At 34.9% G+C, this 12,509-nt stretch overlaps 1 protein-coding gene across 15 annotated transcripts in view; it reads left to right on the forward strand.

Moving 5' to 3' along the window:
• The window catches only part of SUPT20H (SPT20 homolog, SAGA complex component), a 38,669-nt gene that overhangs the window by 10,135 nt on the left and 16,025 nt on the right, over positions 1-12,509 (forward strand). For 14 of the 15 annotated variants that reach the window (XM_073894649.1, XM_073894656.1, XM_073894655.1 and 11 more), the window contains 9 exons: positions 128-231; positions 2,830-2,946; positions 3,168-3,221; positions 6,188-6,327; positions 8,061-8,217; positions 8,313-8,369; positions 10,193-10,264; positions 10,884-11,041; positions 12,390-12,416. In XM_073894649.1, coding sequence (XP_073750750.1) covers positions 128-231; positions 2,830-2,946; positions 3,168-3,221; positions 6,188-6,327; positions 8,061-8,217; positions 8,313-8,369; positions 10,193-10,264; positions 10,884-11,041; positions 12,390-12,416 — 886 coding nt within the window. The remainder of the gene's footprint in view (positions 1-127; positions 232-2,829; positions 2,947-3,167; positions 3,222-6,187; positions 6,328-8,060; positions 8,218-8,312; positions 8,370-10,192; positions 10,265-10,883; positions 11,042-12,389; positions 12,417-12,509) is intronic. The other variant, XM_073894653.1, reaches the window with a different exon arrangement.

Genomic DNA, 12,509 nt, shown 5'->3' on the forward strand with positions numbered 1-12,509 from the left:
AGGACTTTAGAAAAGCCTTTGGGATTTATTCTCTCTTTTTATTTTTATGGAAACTCATTTAAATTATACAACTAAGCTTTGCAGTGAGCCTGAACATTTTTCAGAAACTTTGTGTTTTAATATTAAGATTCTGAGACCATTCGACTGCCTTATGAAGAAGGAGAATTGCTTGAATACTTGGATGCAGAAGAATTACCTCCTATTTTGGTTGATCTCCTAGAAAAATCTCAGGTACAAAATTTTTCTCTTTAAATTGTTGTTAGAGAGGCACCTGGGTAACTCAGTCGGTTAAGTGTCTGCCTTCAGCTCAGGTCATGATCTCAGGATCTTGTGATTGAGCCCTGCATTGGGCTCCCTGCTCAGCAGGGAGTCTGTTTCTCCCTCTCCCCCTCCCCCTCCCCCTCTCACTCTCCTTCTCCCCTCCGCATCCCCTCCACCCCACTCATGCTCGCGCACACTCTCTCAAGTAAATAAAATCTTGGGGAAAAAAATAAATATCATTAGATTTGTCAACTCTATGGCATTTGTTATAAATGATAATTATGTTCTTGATGGTGCTTAGAACATTAAGTGAGACGTTACATATAGTTATATGGTAACCCATTTTATTATGGGATACTCACCCTTTAGGATGTACTGAAATGTGTAGATTTAGTTAATTCTTCTAAAATTGCTTTAACAGTTAGCTCATTTGTTGGAAATCTCTCTATACCTACAACCAAGATTATGGGAGAAACTACTCCTTGGCTTCACTCCAGCAATACTATATACTTAGGAAAAAGAAGCCAGTGGGAATTTCCATTTTCTCCTAGTCCTGGTCAACTACATCCACATCTCTGTTCGCACTTTCTGCCTGCCTCTCTGTTAAAATGGATGAATGCTCTACCTAAGAAATCTCCTCTACTTGTATTCTGGTCACTTTTCTGTTCTTGTCTTTTTTTTTTTTCTTTTAAGATTTTATTTATTTGTCAGAGAACGGGGGGGAGCAGCAGGCAGAGGGAGAAGCAGGTTCCCCGCTGAGCAAGAAGTCTGATGTGGGGCTTAATCCCAGGACCCTGATATCATGACCTGAGCCAAAGGTAGCCACTTAACTGACTGAGCCACCCAGGCGTCCCTTCTGTTCTCATCTTAATTGGTCTCAACAGAATTCAGTGCAATGACTGCTTCCTCCTGGAAACACTCTTCTTTTGTCTTCTGACACCTCACATTCTGGTTTTCCTCTTTGTATTTCTTCTGTCTTCTTTACTGTCATCTCTGTTCCCTTCATAAATGTGTGAAGGTTTCAGGGTTCAATCCTACGCCCTCTATTCTTTAGTAACACTCTGTCCCTGGATGATCTCAACCAGTGTCATGAGTTTTAAAATGACATTTAATCCCTTTGCTTTTATCTCTCTCCATGACTATTCCATCAAGCTCCAGACTTGTATTTACTAGGTTATGTAATAAGTTTCTCAAACTTAACATGACGAGAACAGAAATTTTTATTTTCTACCCCCCAAACCAGTTTCAGTCTTTGTAATCTATGACCCTGCTTTCCCCTTTCACAATCAGTCCCTCAGCAAATGTCACCTGTACCTTCAAAATATATATGGTCGTGACCTGCTGTAGTTACCTTGCTGAACTTTTTGCTTTCATTCTAAAACCCCAGAAATCAATTCTCCACAGATAGGTAGATTAAGCTTAAAAAACAAAAGAAATTGGAAAAAAAAAAAGTTCTCAGCTTAAAATCTTCAGTATTTTCTCACTGTACAAAACCCCTGCCGCCTTGTCTTCATCTCTTGTTTCTCTGCTCACTACACTGCAGCCATCCATTGTTTTTTACATACTTAAACACACCAACCTTATTCCTACCTTAAGACCTTTCATCTGCTGTTCTTGTGTTTGGAATGATCAGTGCCGGACGTCTGGCCCTTTTGTGATTCAGGCCTCACCTAAAAAGTCATTCCCTCAGAGAAGTTTTTATCTGAAACCACAATCTAAGTTAGCTCCTCCCTATTTTATTTCCTTTCCAGCATTCATCAGTATCTAAGATTATCTTATTTCTGTACATGTTTATTGCCTGTCTTCCCACACTAAGAGCAAATGTTCTCCCACCACCACTATCTGTGAAGCTTCTTGGATAGTGCCTGGCATATAGTTCACATTGTCGTGGCTCAATAAATACTTGTTAAAAAGAATGAGCATAATAACAACTCATAGCAAAGAAAGTCCCCAGTAAAAGTTCTGAAGGGGCGAAAAACATAGTATTATAAGTGCCTATAGCAGGTTGTGATTAGCAAGACTTGAGTGATAAAGGTTCTTACCTTTGGACCAGAAAACAATATGTTTGGCTGAAAATTATTATTTGAATTTATAGTTAGCTTTCTTCCTTTTATTAATAAAGTCATATTTATTGGAAATCTTAGCAGAGCAGATAGTAGTCATATCCAGAAACTGAAACTCTGGCAGGGTTGATTGACAATTTGTAACAAAGACAAACTTCATAAAAATGACAAAGTTAGCAAAGTATAGCTGTGAGCCAGTGAGCATCAAGAACAGCATTTCTAGTGATTTGTAACATTAATAGTATATAAATGCCAAAACTCAGTCCATAACTAGAATTCATTAAGTTGATTTTAAACTGCTTCTTGAGTCATAGTGATGAACATAAAATAATTCCTTAGAAAGTTTATATAATGGTAAATCCACCAGTAAGGAAGGCCACTTAAGATTATGTGAGTGGCCAGAAGTATTGCATAAGCATGTAAAGAACCTGAAACATTGAATGTAAGCACTCTTATGTAGGCTTTTAAAAAATGACATTTACTTAAATGTTTTCACTCAAAACAGGTTAATATTTTTCATTGTGGATGTGTCATAGCAGAAATACGTGACTACAGGCAGTCCAGTAATATGAAGTCTCCTGGTTACCAAAGTAGGCATATTCTCTTACGACCAACAATGCAGGTAAGGAATGTTTAAGTATTTTAGGGGCGCCTGGCTGGCTTAGTTGGTGGAGGAGTGGGTGACTCTTGATCTGAATTGTAAGTTCAAGTTGGGAGTAGAAATTACTTAAAAATAAAATCTTAAAGGAATTTTAGTTTTTATTTAGAGTTTTACTTATTAAATATCTTCATATGTTTCTTTGTCTATATATTGTATTTTTTTTAATTTTTGTTTTTTTGTAGACTTTGATCTGTGATGTACATTCAATAACAAGCGATAACCACAAATGGACCCAGGTTAGTTGTTTTTTAATCCCAAACAGGCAAATAAAGGAACAATACTTAACATTAAGCTAAGCAAAAGATATTTTATTCATAATTTTATTCAAGAGTAAATTTGGGGATTTCTTTATGAGCTGTAGAAATCGGGGGTCTCCTCATCCATGCAATAATGGGTCAAGGAACTAAGCAGTTCCATCCCATTTGCTTTAGGACCATGGTGAAACAGGGTTAGGCTGACCTGATCTACCCAGTGTGTGAAACTTAGTTTTTTATCCCCTCTCAAGTGGAAGAAAAATACTTGTTTTTATACCATGGATACAAATAGATACTGGTTTTCTATGATCTAGGATTCTAAAGCAGGTCTAGCCTGTCTTTTTGCCGTTCACACCAGTTGTAGCACTAGAACTTTAAGACTAGCCAGTTAACTGGTGCTGGCTCAGTATATATTTGGTGTCCACTCATAAGAGTGTTGACTTATTTCTCTGCTACTACAGAGAGGAATAGTTACTAAACCAAAGAAAATATCAATAATGAAAATTATCTGCAAAATGTGGTTATGAATAAGATGTAGTCATCAGTAACTGTCAAGTGTTAGGTTTTAGTTTGGACTATAATCTTTTCTCCTGCAAGGTTAAAAGCTATTGAAAGAATATTCAGAACCCCCCAAAAAACCTCATTCGTCACCATAAGAGGTTGCTAGGGTGTTAGTTTCTTATTCTGAATGTTGATGAATAAAGGGAGAGATTGTGGCATTTTATTCTGCTTTTCCTATATGAACTGTATGTTAGATAGCCAAATAGTAACTAGGAGGAAATTCTTGAGGAAAATTATCTTGAAAGTTTTCACCACAAGAAAAAAACTTTTTGTTGCTGTGGGTAACTAGACTTACTGTGATGGCCATTTTGCAGTGTTTACAAATATCAAATCACTTCTGTACCTGAAAATAGTATGTCAGTTACACCTCAGTAGAAAAGAGGGAGAACAAACAGAATTATCCTGGTACAAAGTAAATGTTAGTAGAGGACATTTCATTTCTACGCATTTCCTATAAGAAATGTGTAGTTTCTGTCTTTGAAAAATATCACCTGCATTCTTTGAAAACTACCACCTATATCTTAACACAGTTTATTTTTCTTAATTGCTTTCATATAAACATGGATTTAGAGTTAACTTGTGAGAATATAACACAAATATGCTTCAATAATGATTTAAGAAGGTTCCAGTAAGAATCAGGAAGTATAGAAGACAATTTAGCATTAACATTTCTGATATTGGTGAGATTTGAATTTCTTTGGGTGAGATGCATACAGATGGTGCTTTGTAATTAAGGATTCCAAATAGCACAAATTTTTAGTTGTGATTTCACATATTATGTGATTTCACATACTAATAGTATCTCAACTTAATTTCCCTTCAGTTTTATACCGTTAAATGTTGATGTAGGCTCCATAGCATTCCTGCCAGATGGGTAATCTTAGTGTGTGGAGTGCACAATTGAAAGGTGTACTCCCTGCACATATATAGGAATAATTCCAGCTAATAGGTACAAAAGAAATAAATGATAGATTTTTTAAAAATCAATTTGGAAGTCTTGATGAATTAATGAATCTAGACAGATGTAATTCTTAGGTATAAAAACAATTAGATCGTAGGTTTGTAGGAATATTTATGATGCAGAGATCTGACTAACCCCACTGATGTAAAAGTGGGATAGTCAGTCATTGTATTCCTCCTGGTATGATGCAAGAGAAAGTACACAGTAGTTCCAATAAAGAATTCTTGCCTAAAACAACAGAACCAGAATTAAGCTTCTAGATCTAACAGTTTATAGGGAATTCGGGGAAATAAAAGAAACTATTAAATGACACAGTGAGGAAGCAGCCAGTCAGATCCAGTTAAAGGCCACAAGGAAGTAGTTGCTCAAATCCAACAAACCAATTGCATGAGAAAAGGGGAAAAAAGTTGGGAGAAGGAGATGATCACATTACAGAACAAAAAAAGATGTTTAAAACAGATAAAAACCAAATACCTTTGGCCTTGTTTGAGTTCAAATTCAAACAAACCAACTAAAAATACACTCTTGAGATAATGGGAAATTTAAAGCCAGACTGTTTGTTAGAACTTCTTATCAGTTAGCAATGCATGCTGAAGTATTTTCAGATGAAATAATACATCAAAGATGTCTTTTAAATAACTCCAGCAAAACAAAAGCATAAGTTACAGAGGCAGTTGTTAATGAAATTGAGTGTTGGTACATGAGTGTCACCACACTTCTGCTTTTGTGTATGTTTGAAAATATCCATAATAAAAAGTTGAAGTATTGAAAGCAGCAGTGTTTTGTGGGTTTTTTTGCAAAAATCTTATTCAGCAATAGTATTGATTGACTCATTTAACCATAAAAAATGTAGTTGTTGCTGTTAAAATATTTCAGTGATTAAGCAAAAAAAAAAAAAAAAAAAAAAATGTAGTATTTCTTACGTAATACCAGTAAAAGACCTGTTACACACTTTGGAATTGGGTATATAGAGTTTACACAGTATTAGTGTAATCATTTTTATTCTTGAAATGAAGTTATGTATAGAATGGGACTGTTAATCTTTGTGTTATTGAAAGTGCTGTGATCTTTCATAATTCTGTGGGCTTTGTGGGAGCAGATGATTTTATGTGTTTTGTTCACCACTTAACCTTCAACTCTTAGAATAGGGCCCAGCATGTAGTAGGTGCTCAGCAACTATTTGTTCAATTAATGAATAGGCACTCTTAAAAACTTGACCATTTTGAACACTGTACAAATTACTGAATTTCCATTAATGGTTTCATTATGCTGTCAAGTTTTTGAAGTTTACACAAAGGTTGGAACTTGAAATACTGTGTTTTATAGTAGTACATAACAGAATTCCAAGGAATATTTCTAGATTAAGAGGTATGTGTGATTTGAAAAACTTAAATCTGTTACTGACATACGCTCTTACACATTTTAGGAAGATAAACTTTTGCTTGAGAGCCAACTGATCCTAGCTACAGCAGAACCATTGTGTCTTGATCCTTCTATAGCAGTAACCTGCACTGCAAACAGACTGCTTTATAATAAGCAAAAGATGAACACGCGCCCAATGAAACGGTAATTGCCTTTTTAGATAGGTAAACCGAAAGATGCTCCTAGGCAAGTAGCTTTACATTTTGCTATTTATGGTATCTTCCCCCTCCAAAGTATATAAGTGCTCTGACTTTTTTTAAAATAGGATTTTAATGGCCTTATATTACTTTTTTTGTGTATTATGGTTTTTTAATACCGTCTGCTTTATACTAAAGTGGTGCATTCTGTGCATTTTGTGAAAGAACAAACTTCTAAAGTTTAGTCTGTTTACCAAAAAGAGAGGCTGAGAAGAGACGAGTATAAACAATAATTCATTTATTAATTACAAATAACCAATAACCTGTTTGTTTTGTTAATACTCCTTTTAAAGAAACGATTTATAATTTATTTTTGAGATCTGATAAAATATCAGTCTGACAAGTCAATTTATAACCAGATGCCTTTTTATAACATGGTAATTTGTTTTTAAATGTTTTATCTATCTCTTTTACTTAATATTAACTTGGACTGCAGTTATAGTTGGTTCATCATTAAGTACTTCTGACATAATTGTTTGAATTGCCCACTTTGGATAATCTTCAAGTTTGGAGGAGTTCAAAACCTATCCTTTTTCTAAATTCCTTAATTTACTATGTAAATAACATATGCTGTGGAAAAGATACAGTTTCAGAAATAGTGAAATAAGTCCATATAAGATTGTCAGCAGTCCTATAAAATCTCTTTGTATCTCTCCACATCTCCATGCCCACTGCTAAATCATAGTTAAAGTCAGCATCATCTTCATCTTATTTCTGTAGTAAATTCCTATTTGACCGGTCTTCCTGCTACTATCTTTGCTCCCTTCTGATCTATTTGTCACGTAAGCAAACTGAAATAATCTTTTAAAAACTTCAAAGGAGATTATGCCACTACTTGCTTAAATTTCCCTAAAGCTTCCCATTGTATTTCACATTAAATCTAAACACATTACCATTGATCTGCAAGGCCCCTTTCTCAATCTCTCACTTCATCCATTATGTGGATCCTCATGCTCTAATCACACCTATTTTCTGGTTTTAAAACAAATTTTTAATTCTTTTTTAGTTTTTAAATTCTTCTTTGTGCTTCAGATACTCATTTCCTGATCTTTTTTCTTTTTTTTTTTTAATATTTTATTTATTAGAGAGGGAGAGAGCACGAGGGGTGGGAGGCACAGGGAGAGGAAAAAGCAGACTCCCTACCAAGCAGGGAACCTAGCACGGGGCTTGATCCTAGGACCCTGAGATCACAACCCAAGCCAAAGACAGGTGCCCAACTATTCAAGCCACCCAGGCGCCCTCCCTGATCTTCTCATAGGCAGTTCCTTCTTGCCATTCATGGCTCAGCTCACACATCATTTCTTCAGAGTCCAGTCCTTCCTTTCTCTTACCTAATGCTGCCCTCTCTGTCACTGACTCACCACAGGACTCTGTTTTGTTTTGTTTTTTTCCTCCTCCTGATCAGTGCTGTCTGAAATGATCTTACCTGTTTACTTGTGAATGTCTGTTTTCCTGTCTGGACTATCAGCTCCATGGTAGCAGGAATCTAATCCTGTTGTTTTATTTATCTGTATTGTTTATCTTGTTCATTTTCGTTTTACCAGTGCGTGGGACTTTGCTTGGCAAGTGATAGTGTTCTACAGATATTTGTGATTTACATATATAATGCTTACTGATTTGAATCCAGATTTATTCTGAGTTTCTTTTATTTTGTTTAGTTCAACTCTCTCAATATTTCAGGTGTTTCAAGAGGTATTCCAGGTCTTCTCTGAACCGGCAACAGGATCTGTCTCATTGTCCACCTCCTCCACAGCTAAAATTACTTGATTTCTTACAAAAAAGGAAGGAAAGAAAAGCAGGTCAACATTATGACCTCAAGATATCCAAAGCAGGAAATGTAAGTATGTGTTTTTTTAAATGAAGCTTATTATTATGCCAAAAGCTTTGCTCATTTTGAATTTTCAGCATATTAATACTGTTTCTAATTTTCAGTGTGTAGATATGTGGAAGCGGAGTCCCTGTAATTTGGCCATACCTTCTGAAGTGGATGTAAGTCAGCTCATGAATTGCACTTATTTTCATATAAAGCTCCTAAATTTAACTAGTAGCAGCTTATATTCTGGGAAAACAAAGACTTGTTTTAAAAACAGAGTAATGATTTTTTTTTAAATCAATTGCTCATTTTTATAATATTTTAGAATATTCTTTCACATTAACTTGTGTAGGAATATAACACCTTAATACATCTATGTATTACTTCAAAAGGTCTGTGTTTAAAGTAGGAATAATAAAGAATTTTGAAATATGGAAAAAGATGGTACATTATAACATAATATGTATAAAATGTGTTCTTTTTTCATAATATTCCATTATAATTTCCTGATAACACTTCTTTTTTCAAATCAGTGACCAAGATTAGGAACTTTGTGTTATTCTCTGCTAATCCATAATATTCATGAGCTATAAATGATCAAAAACATGAAAGAGATCTTTTGATGACTAGTCCCATATTTCTTTTACTTTCCTATTCCTCCTGTGTTCCTTTTTGTTTTTCACTCAACTCTGGCTAGTTATTTTAACGGATGTTTGCTTTTCTTCCGCATCCTTCTTAGGCTAGCACATGTACTATTCTTATTTTCTGAGATTAAGAGAAAAATTTCTGAAAAGCACAAAGCCAAACCATCAGAAGTATACTATGTATATGACTAAAGGAAATATAAGCCACATTATTTTTTATAACTTAATGTGTTTCTGGAGGAATGCAGCTTGAGAAGAGATGTTAGTGTAAATATTAAAGGGTGGGATTTAGCTTTGGAGGGTAGACTGGATATCTAAAGCAGTGCTTCTCAAACTTTAACGTACATCCTAATCACCTTGGCTTATTTGTAAGATGCAGATTCTAATTCAGCAAGTCTGGGCTAGAACCGGAGCTGCTGCAGTTTTGCCAGGCTCTCAGGTTGCATGGTACTGGGGTCCACAGCCTACATTTGAGTAGCAAAACGCTAATACAAAGTTTCTCAGTCTGAGTTGAGCAGAAGAATCATCCAGAATACCAGATAAAGGTAGATTTCAGGCCCCACTTTAGACCTTCTAATTTAGTCAGATCTCCAGAGAAAGGACATGGAAATCTGAATTTTTATCAGTTTCCCAGGTGAGTCTGATTTATCTTAAGGTCATGGTTACCAGGAAGATGAGACAGTTTGATTCACACAGACTAGTAGGTGATAATACAGAATGTATGGTCCATGTCCAATTAGAAAAGGGAAAAGGTTCACAAAAATTTTATCAACTTTATATAACTTCCCTAGTCTTCCTCCAGTTTTGTCCCAACTGTCCATTAAAACCCAGCCATAGGGGGCATCTGGGTGGCCCAGTTGGTTAAGCGTCTGCCTTCAGCTCAGGTCATGATCCTGGGGTCCTGGAATGGAGCCCCACGTCGGGCTCCCTGCTCAGTGGGGAGCCATTTTCTCTCTTTCTCTGTCTCTCAAATAATCTTTAGAAAAAAAAAGTGGTTTAAAAACTCAGCCGAAGGAAAAGATCTTGGTCCTGATTATATCTGTATCATTCCAGCTTTCCTAAAGGATAAATGTAATGTCAGTTTATGGGATAAAAAGAAAAGGCATTGTCCAAAAAAGCAGCCGTGTTTATTACACCTATTTAATGACAAAAGAGATTCTAATTGTGTTTTTAAAACCAATTGGTCGAATTACTGTATCAGGAGAGTTTTAAATTAAGCATAAATAGTTGGTGATATTAGCAATTCAAGAATTTTTGTGCTTGAAACTGTATTGTCTTATAAATTACTTAGGTTTTTCTCTTTGGTCACAATACTGATTCCATTACATCTCCTGTCTCTTGATTTGATTGCTTAGGTGGAGAAATACGCTAAAGTGGAAAAGTCCATCAAATCTGATGACTCACAACCAACAGTCTGGCCAGCCCATGTAAGTCCATCATTGTAGTCTTCTTTCTGATGAGGCTGTTTCTGAATTTATTAAACATAAAGTGCCTTTACTTTAGGATTTTTTTTTTTTAATTTAAAGGACATTCTGGGGATTTAGTGAATTAAAGGAAAGAACAGTTGTTTTGTTTTTCATAAAGTATGGTTTCCATTTTAAAGGGCAGTTGTAATATATAACTGCATGTTTATTTCTGTTTCAGTTGCATATTGGTAGTTCTGATTTGTTTTCTGTTTCTAATTAGTTATTCTAAGGGTGATTTTAAATGTTCTGTATAATTTTCCTAAGTACAGTAATATTTTTTATATGTGACAAATAGATCTGTCTTCAAGTTTTAACCCTTTAATATTTAGTATTTGCATTCTGTATGTTCAGTATATGCAATTCTGCCATTTCACTTGGGCTTGGTTAACTACCCCATTGGACTCTCATTCTTAAAGTGCTATGTAAAAAAGAATCCTGGGCTTTATTCTCTTTGATGGTCTTAAACAGGTCTGCAGTCAAAATGTGATGTGTCTTCATATTGCCAGATATAAGTTAGTGTGTCATTTATTTTGTTAACTTTGATTATGTATTTACTGATATCTGGGACACTCTTTTTCAGGATGTAAAAGATGATTATGTATTTGAATGTGAAGCTGGTAATCAGTATCAGAAAACAAAGCTGACCATTTTGCAGTCACTTGGTGATCCACTTTACTATGGTAAAATACAGCCATGTAAAGAAGATGAAGAAAATGACAGCCAGGTGTCTCCATCCCAGTGAGTTCTGTTAAATGCATGTAATTGACAAAATTAGGCATCAGAATTTATCTAGCATCTACTGATGAACCATTAATGAGTAAAAACTTCCCTTTGGGGGTTCATTTGTTATTTAAGTACTCCAATTAGATTTGTCAGTGGACAAAAGTAAACCTAAATTACAATAACCATGTTGTCCAGGAGTTACTTAAAATATTATCTTTTTAAAAACCTATGGTATAATTATTTTCATACTTGCTTTAAAGGATATAATCCTCTTGTTATATTTATGAGTTGACACTTGTGACTTCAACCTGTGAGCAGGAAGTTGAAATGTTTCTGAGAAGTAGTTTTGTTTCAATGGGTAGCAAGTTTAGAATAAACGAAGAAGCTGTTAAATGTACTTGGTATTGCAGCACTGCATGTAAGGACAAAGACTCAGTGCTTAATGTAGTTATTGGCTCTAAAAAAAAATACACATATTTGATCTAAAACTTACGGACTACGTATATTTAGTACAAGGTAACAGTATTTAGTTTTGTTTTTATTGTTAGATTATTTTGTTTTTCAATCAAGTTGATGCTGTTTCAAAAAGAAGAGACTACAAAGAGGAGCTCAACAGAAAAAAGGCAGGGGCCAGGCCTATGTTAAATTATTTATATAAAGTTTTTACTTAACACAAGATGCTAATTGCAACTATAGCAGAAATGGATTTTAAAGAACAACCTCACCAGTATCTAAGTAAAAGTCAATGGGAAGAAATAGTTTCAGTCAAAGAATCATTTGGTAATTTTTTCACATTAGCAGTTTCTGTTGTTGAATACTACATAGATCAGATGTTTCGATTACCTATGTTTTTAAACATCTCCCCCTTTAAGACATACATTGATCATTTTAAATTATGAACTTTTCTCAGACACAAGGAGATATGTTCTTTTTCTCGTTTAAAAAAAAATTAGTTCAGGGGTGCCTCGGTGGCTTAGTCATTAGGCGTCTTCCTTTGGCTCAGGTCATGATCCCAGGATCCTGGGATCAAGCCCTGCATCGGGCTCCCTGCTCCGCAGGAAGTCTGCTTCTCCCTCTCCCACTTCCCCTGCTTGTGTTCCCTCTCGCTGTGTGTCTCTGTCAAATAAAGTAAATAAATTCTTTAAAAAAGAACAAATCAGTTCAAAAGCCAACTGATTAGATCTAACAAGAAGAGAATTGAATTTTTTGCCTTTACATCAGGGAGTTGCTGCAAAAATACCGCATGATTTGTTACTTCCAGTCATTCCTCCATATTCATAAATTACTTGAGTTAATAACTATGAAGTTAAAGTTTGAGCTGCATTAACCAAGTTTTTTCTTTTTTTTACATTTTATATTTCAGCTCCTCCACAGATGATCATTCAAATTGGTAATTAAAAAATAAACAAACTCACTATTTTAATCTGTTTAAGAAATCATATAAATGTCAAATTCTTTAAAAAGACTTGTTAAAGACATTTTA

The sequence above is a fragment of the Callorhinus ursinus genome, unplaced genomic scaffold, assembly GCF_003265705.2.
Source record: "Callorhinus ursinus isolate GAN/ISIS: 27379988/994484 unplaced genomic scaffold, GSC_fseal_2.0 scaffold7, whole genome shotgun sequence".
Classification (NCBI taxonomy): Eukaryota; Metazoa; Chordata; class Mammalia; order Carnivora; family Otariidae; genus Callorhinus; species Callorhinus ursinus.